Here is an 8019-nt window from a genome sequence, read left to right as displayed (position 1 = left end):
GGTGAGCCTTGGTGTGACGACCCAGCTACCCTCGGTCTTTCGGTTTTGGGAAGGTTATGGGTCTGATATATTTTTGGTTCTTCCCCGAAAATAATTGGATTTAGGAAAGTTATGGAAGGTTCTTGTTCGGTTTCCTTTTTCTTACTTGTTCTTCTCCCTACCATTCTTTTTTTGACCTTTTACTGTTTGTTTTTACAATTTTCGCGGTTCAATTATCCCTTTCCCTTATATTTGTTTAATTCTTATTCCCCAAATAAAAATGTTCATGTTTTTTATTTTTAATGAATTTTAATATTTGTTATATTATTTAAAATTATCGTTGTGTAAATTTCAAGTTGTTTAATAAATGTTCATTTTTAGAATGAGTAAATATTTTTTGTGAAGAACCTAATGAGAAAGTTATCAAAAAAGTATAAAAAGAAGGAAACTGCAACTCATGCCTTGTTTCAGAAAATAGAGTTTCCAACTCTCTGGTTAGACCCCGTGGTGGGCGGAGACTCCTACAACTGGGAGGGCGACACCAGCGATTCCAGCCGGATCTCGTCGGATCCGGCGAGTATGGCGCGTGGGCAGGAGGCCGAGGTGTCTGGGAGCAGTGAGGGAGTTGACTCGTGCGACTGGGAGCACAACGGCGGCGAGGATTCTACCCGAATCAGACGAGGATGGCGAGCGGGCAAGAGGCGGGGACATCCTCGAGCGGCGCGGCCTCCGCTCGGCGAGGTCCGGCGGGGTTGGAAGCGAGCTTCATCCCGAGGACCCGCGATGGCAGCGGCGCACGACCCTCCCGTGGCAAGAGGCGAACAGAGGAGAAAACTGAAGGAAGGAATGCGACCTGATTGAGATCCGATACTCGTCGACGGCGGCGCGAAGGCGTGGACAGGCGGCGTCGATCCTCCCTCACCGCCATGTGGCGGAGCTCATGGCCTACTCTTGCTGCTACCTGATGATGAAGAAGACGGCCTCTGCTCGCCATTGGCGATGGCAAGGCCGCCGTCCACTTCTACAATATCAGTTCTGTTGCAAAAAAAGTGCAACAAGATCTTTGTTGCAAAAAAAAATATTCCTTAGCAGAACCGCTGTTGCAAAAAAATAATATCCGCAACAAGACCTTTGTTGCAAAAAAACGCGACGGACACAACTGTGAGCTGCTGATGTTTTTCTGAAACATAGGTTCTGTTGCAAAAAAAATGCAACAAATATCTTGTAGCAAAAAGAAATCTACAACATGACCTCTGTTAGAAAAGTTTCTGCAACACGAGTTTTGTTTTGAAAAATTCTGCAACATTACCTTTGTTGCAATGGGAAGGATGACGTTCGGTCACTTGATGGCGTGAGATCTGATGGCTCGCGACCGTGCTGATCTTTTAAAAAGACCGGCCAGCAGACGCGTAGCACGCCCCAACTAAAAAGAAAAAGAAAGCGTGAGGAATAGTATTTATTTTTGTCTATATACTTTTTTTTATATATTTGTTTTCCTGTATTCGCCCGACCGCCGAATGGACTGGCCCAGTCGGAGTTTGCCCTTGATATGGGCCTCTTACTCGTGCCCGTGGCCGGTCCCATACTACAATAGGCAGAGGCAGCAAAAGGCTCTGAATTCTGACTTCACCAAGAAGTTTACATGTTGGTAGAAACTATCCGATCATTTATACAGAAACTATTACAATGTGAATTTCCACAATAATCAATACTAAGATGCAAGGAATTATACTTGCTTTTCTTTACAGCAAGGAATTCTACCTTTCTTCGACAGGAAGGAATTCTACCTCAGTACCTCTACTTCTACTTCTCTTGATAAAAGTCGAGACCTTCTCTTTTTTGGCATCTGCAGCTGCTGCTTATGGGCTTATTGAAGGGTAGAGCTATTATTTGTACTATACGAGACGAGCCTAAGAACTGCAAGGGTGCAGCTCCAAGAAAGAATACTATGCTACATCCTACATGCCAATTGAATATAAGGCACTAAGGCGTTGCGCCACCAGAAACGGTAACTAGTAGTTCTAACTGGAGTGAACAGGGGCAGCATTACTTCCGTCTTCTGACAACACAGGGACAACCACAGCTGCCTGCTCTCTAGATGGAACATTAAGCCAATCCTTCATCGAGTCATAAACAGTGAACCCTATGGCTACTGATGGGACGACCTGTAAAAAAAAGGAGAAATTAAGAAAAATTATGCTTTCACCTTGAACACAAACTGTACTTCAAAGAAGACACATGTTACATATGCAATGTGCATAACTATATACATCAATAGTTGTTAAGCATGGGACTAATTTTACCTATAAAATAGACACAAGACAAAAATACACTGAATATTCCGATTTAGAACTTCTTAAAGCATGATCACATAGAGGGAGCAACAATTGTTAATGGAATATTCCGAGCCAAGAAAATCTGAGCCTAGTCGATTAATAAATTGACATAACAGCACAAGTGCAAAATGAACAAAGGAATGTGGAGATTTGGAATGACAGTACACTCAAGAAGTTATAGGCCAGCCTTTTTAAAAAATTTATAATAAGTACAAGGCTGCCCACACTGACGACAAACGGGTACTGCTGTGTTCCAGCCACATGTCTACATTTGTCGTCAGCAAATAGATGGGCATTTTAACGACAATTAATTATCTATATCTGAGCGAGTTGCATAAATTCAACAAATCTTAACCGTTCAACCGCGTCTATGTCTATCCAATGGTTTACGTCACTCTGGTGTTTAACGTTAAACATGTTTACCGCTAGACACATTTACAGCCCTCCCTTAATATCATGCCTAATATCAATGTCAGCGTTAACTGAGTAACTATATCCTATCTAATATTAACATGCAATTTACATCTTACCTAATAACATGCAATACAATTAAGAATCAATTAATATCTTGCCTGATATTAATGTACAATGGGCGTACACAATTACTAGTTACTAGTGTTATAAGTGTCTCACCTTCAAATAGTTGATAGATAGTCCTGAAAACAGTTGCTTCCAACCTTGATGTTTCGCTATCATAACAAGGCTTCCAAATGTTCCTTTCCCCTTCACGAGGTTGGACAATGAGAACGCCTGAACCTAAAACCAATGCATCAAAATCTTCTTTAGAACAACCAAGATGTTTAACAACCACAAACAACGAAGGTAATTATACCTGCATTTGCCGCCTAACAACATCAAGGGGATACGTTATTGTCTGTCCTAACAAACCAGCAACTGATCCACAAGCAAGTTTCGGTATGATATCTTTTCTGTGCTCTTCAGGAACATGAGTCTTCATCTTCTCATAGAAATAGAATTTAAGACCGGAATAAGGGAAGATTCCATATAATGATGGAGCTGGACAAGAAGTTAGTTAATACAGCAACATAATGAAATCTTGGCAATAACAACAAAGCCCTTTGTCCCAAGAATGAAATCTTGGCCTTGAGCAAAATTTGGAATTACAAAAAATATAGCGTACCCATGCCACGGTATAGGCCTTTCAAGCCATTTTGCCTGTATATTGTTTTCACACAATCAAGGATACCTTTATAAACCTGTTCGGAGGGCTTAGATTCTCTTAAACTGAGGTTCACTGCACCTTTGACCTGCAGCTGATTATTAATCACTTAGTGCTGAGTTGAACAGTACAGTACCACAAACTGAACGAAATGAGTCTATACTCATATAAGACTAAGAGCAAACTAGTAGCTAGACAGATCCACTCAAACACAGCAACATCAGTATCACCCAAAAACGTTGCTGTTATATTATTTCATAGAACAACATCAAAAGCGAACTTATAGAACCATACTGGAGAAGTATTGTTTTCCTCTGCAGTTAAGGACACAAGAACTAAGCTAACCTGATAAGCCAACTTTGTGCGAACCAGATCAAGCGGATATGTGGATACGACTGCTGTTCCTCCAGCTATTGATCCGGCCACTAGATCAAGGACAGGCCCTTGCTCAACATTAGGAAAACCAAGAATGATCCATCGGCGATACTCTTCGTATGCCATGTAATGCAAAGCTGCATAAGGAACGATCCTAGCAACGCTGGCACCATTGCCCCTTATGAAAAGCAATTCAAAAGTCAGCTTAAGTTTGCACTATACAAGTATATATTGCTAGGCTACATTTGTTACGTATATACTAAGAAGCAATAAACCTGTAAAACCCTAAGGGACCTTCTGTCTGATAGATTGTCCGAAACGATCCAACCAATCCAGACCCACGGAATTCTGCTCTTCTAGTCTGAAACCACCAACAGAAAATTTTAACCATACGAGAGTTAAACAACTACCATGCAAAGTTGCAAGGAGGTGGTTCTGTACAAGCATAAATGTCAAAGTCGTGCCAACAAAGTGGTTGAAACTGAGAATATAATTATTTTTGTTTACTCATTTGATCTATGACCAGTTTAAGAGTAGGATCATAAAAAACAGATAATTTATGCTGCTGTTTGAAAAACTCATAATGCAACATTCTTCAGTTGCACACCATGTGATTTGGAATTATTATGGTTTGGCCAGGAGGTAACTCAAGTTGGGACCAATTTTGCTGTGTGAAAATCCCCATGGGATTCCATTTTGCATAGAGTTAGTTAGATTATTATATTCTTCATGACCACAACCTAATCCTCTTCATCCAAGGTTACTGCAAAAGTAGAAATATACTAGCAGTACTCCATGTTAACATCAGTTCAATCACAGATGTTTGCTAATCTAGGCCCTTTTTCCTTCCAAATATATTTCTAGACCATGATTTTCTGACCAATACCCAATGAGTGTTCCCCTCCCAGAAAAAAAAATAGTAGCCCCAGGGACTTCTTCCTTACAAAGTTTTTCATTTCAAGAATTGACATTGCCTTATCTCATCATTATATACTCAATAATACTGTTGGAGCTAAGCATAAATAGGGTTTGCGATCAAGCAGTAGTTCAGGAAGCAAGAGTTTACTGAGGAGGATACCAATGCTTCTCAACCTAGAACCTCGGTTACAATTTAACAGTCAACAATTCTCAATTTTATTTTTTCCAAATCTGCATTTATTAGTGGTCCGAACTTAATTTCCTTGAGAGCAGGAATTAACTGAGGTCACAGTTTGAATAAATCCACACCTAACTTGTAGTATGTGTCTACTCTAATACATCACATACTTGTGTCAAACACTTGAAGACATTTATCCATAAATAGTTCAATACAAATAGTTCTCAGATTGCATATTTCGACAAAACAAAGTTGCAAAGAACCATGCCAAAACCTGCAAAACACTTGTACCGAATTCTGCACATGCTCTGTAACAGTATAAACCATCTAAGGATCATGTGCGAATTTTAAATCACATACCCAGGAGAGAATGCGAATGCTACCGCCTAGCTTATCACATTAGAAAGCATCTAACGATGATGACTCAAAACCCTCGCTGCATTATTTCGGGCGACAAGAACTGCATAACCTAGCAAGAAAGAGGAGCATGCGCCCTCCTCTGACAGAGAGCCGACCGTCCAAGATTCTTTGGTAACACCAACCTCACAAAATCGCATCTAAAATTGTAGCAAAATATGTCACGGGAACATTCGACGAGGATATAGAGCATATTCAGGAATCGCATTCCCCATCCTGAGAGAGCGTAATCAGGAGCCGGAATGAATTGCGCTGGAGATAGAGGATCGGTCATACGTGCCTGGAGGAGGATCTTGACGCGCTCGAGCGGCGCCACGGCGGACTTGGCGACGCCACCGGCGACCCCGCCGGCGATGAGCTCCCGCACGGCAAGCGGCAGTGCCCCGCCGCCTCTCTCCGCTGCCTCCATGACGCCGCCGCCGCCTGGGTCGTCCCGCCCGCCCGCCCTCACTCCTCGCTGGAGGGACGGCGGGAGAGGAGCGGAGGAAGCCCGGAGGCGCGCGCGAATTAGGTGGAAGCGGAGGAGGCGAGGAGGAAAGCTTAGGCGGAGAGAGACCGAAGGGAATTTTGTGTGCGCTCCGTGTGCAGGGGGCCCATATGTAAGCGGCTTTCGACGACCACGTGGAAAATGATTATGATTTTTTTAGGGAGAAGTAAAGACGAAATCGTTAGTTGTTATGGAATTGATGTTCATTGTTTGGTAGTGGCAGATGGTGGGCGCCAAGCTGCCCATGAGCGATCGAGCGCCAGGCAATGTTTTAAGCATGCACGGGTGTGTGTACATGATTTTGTATGCGGATTAAGAGCATGTCCAGTAGATGATACACCAAAAGTAGTATTTTCATCATAAAAAATCTCCAACTCCAACAAATCAATTAGAGCACTTGGTGATGTAAAAAAAAGCATTTGCTGATGCAAATTTTGCTACAGCCACATAGTCCCATGGTTCTCTGGTGATGTTAAATTTGCTCTACAACATTAAGTGGTTGTTTGAATAATGAGAATTAGTTGTGAGATTATAGGAAACAGGCTTTTGGAGGATTTTTAGCAAAATCGGTTTTTGCTATTTTTCTGTTACGACGGGTTTATATAATTCCTTGTTTGGATGTAAAAGTTAGGAACACAAGATTTACCAATTCTTTGACGGATGCTAAAACTCAGTCGACTGAGTTTTTACAATGTCTCAGTCGATGTCCCTGGCCAATGGATTGTTTGCAGCTTTAAGATTCGCTAGGGCCGTTGTCTTTTGTCGTATCAGCCTGTTTTAGGAGTGCAAACGGCCCGTTGTATTTTCTTTTCTTTTTCTATTGTGTGTACTGGACATGCATGGGCTGGGCATGAGATGGGTGTGGCCTTTCTGCTGTACTGAGCCATTTTTGTCGTTGCGTTCATCTCTGTGACAGCCAGTCCTCTTCTCACACACAAGCAATACTGCACACAAGCAATCTGTTGTGCTGGCCATTTTTTGTATAGCTGGTGCGTCTGTTTCTTTTTTATATCCATGTAATGTCTAAGTATAACTCAAATTTGTCCCATAAGAATGTAATGTTTTTCTTTCCATCTAGATAATGTCAAAAAAAATGACGGCCAAACTTGTGCATGTATGTTTTTTTGTCAATCTAGATAATGTACAGAACTGTTTCACCAATGTGTTTATATATATATATATATATATATATATATATATATATATATATATTTCCAATACTGAGAGCGTGCACTCTATAACACACACATGCAACTAGTTTTTTTTTTCATTTTTAGATAAATCTTGTGAATGAGCATGCACACTTAGTTGTGCCATCTTTTTTTGTTCATTTTTTGCATATCTCATACCCGAAGTTAGCCTAGCTAGTCTGGTCTTTTTTTCCTTTTCAGTTGTGTGTATCCCATATATGAAATTAGCCTAGTTAGTCTGAGCACTTTTTTCCCTTTTTTGTTTTCTGATATTTTTCTATTGAAAAGGTAGACACATACAAATGCTCACATGTCTGTCACTATGCGCATATTTGTAAGTGTCACCCCCAACTACAGTGCATGTTTTCAATGTGATTGCAACTTAATGGTGTTTTGTCGCGGGGGGGGGGGGGGGGTTGGAGTTGTATGTCTACTATTAGGGCACACAACTGGAAGTGTCGCCACTACAATTGCACGTCTTTAATGCGACTGGAAATGTCGCCCCAACTGTAAGTCTATGGTGTTTGTGTGTGGGGAGGGGGAGGCACCCGTGTACACTAGGCATGCAACTGCAAGTGTCACCCCTTGGCTGCAAATACATGTCTTCCACCCTGGTTGCAACTGAACTTTGTTTTGTCGGAGGGGGCGGCGAGGAGAGGGGGGCAGTTGCATGTGTACACTAGGCATGCAATTGCAAGCATCGACCCCCGACTGCAACTGCATGTCTTCCTACAAGGTCGCAACTGGACTTTTTTTTGTCAGAGCAGAGGGGGAGGCAGGAGAGGGGGCATTGCATGTGTACACTAGGCATGCAACTACAATTGTTGCCCCCGAATGCAACTGCATATTTTCCAACAAGGTCGCAACTGGAAATTGTTCTGCCAGAGGGGCCGCAGGAGAGGGGCAATTGCATGTGTACACTAGGCATGCAATTGCATGTGTTGCCCCTGACTGCAACT

At 42.1% G+C, this 8019-nt stretch overlaps 1 protein-coding gene across 3 annotated transcripts; it reads right to left on the bottom strand.

Moving 5' to 3' along the window:
* Positions 1 to 1576: 1576 nt before the first annotated feature.
* LOC125512429 (mitochondrial carrier protein CoAc2) lies at positions 1577 to 5958 on the bottom strand. Of its 3 annotated transcripts, none has more exons than XM_048677528.1 (7): positions 5664 to 5958; positions 4146 to 4231; positions 3841 to 4048; positions 3457 to 3589; positions 3148 to 3332; positions 2949 to 3065; positions 1577 to 2144 (listed from the first exon to the last, which is right to left on the bottom strand). In XM_048677528.1, exons 1-7 carry the CDS (start codon positions 5790 to 5792, stop codon positions 2001 to 2003), a joined length of 1002 nt encoding a protein of 333 aa, XP_048533485.1. In that variant the 5' UTR covers positions 5793 to 5958; the 3' UTR covers positions 1577 to 2000. The 3 variants fall into 3 exon arrangements, with proteins under 3 accessions (XP_048533485.1, XP_048533486.1, XP_048533484.1); XM_048677529.1 differs by having other exon boundaries at positions 3457 to 3583; XM_048677527.1 differs by having other exon boundaries at positions 2949 to 3071; positions 3457 to 3583; positions 5664 to 5957.
* Positions 5959 to 8019: the final 2061 nt, after the last annotated feature.

This window comes from Triticum urartu, chromosome 6 (genome assembly GCF_003073215.2).
Source record: "Triticum urartu cultivar G1812 chromosome 6, Tu2.1, whole genome shotgun sequence".
Lineage (NCBI taxonomy): Eukaryota > Viridiplantae > Streptophyta > Magnoliopsida > Poales > Poaceae > Triticum > Triticum urartu.
Note: the sequence above shows the minus strand (reverse complement) of the source record. Positions and strands in the feature narration are given on the sequence as shown.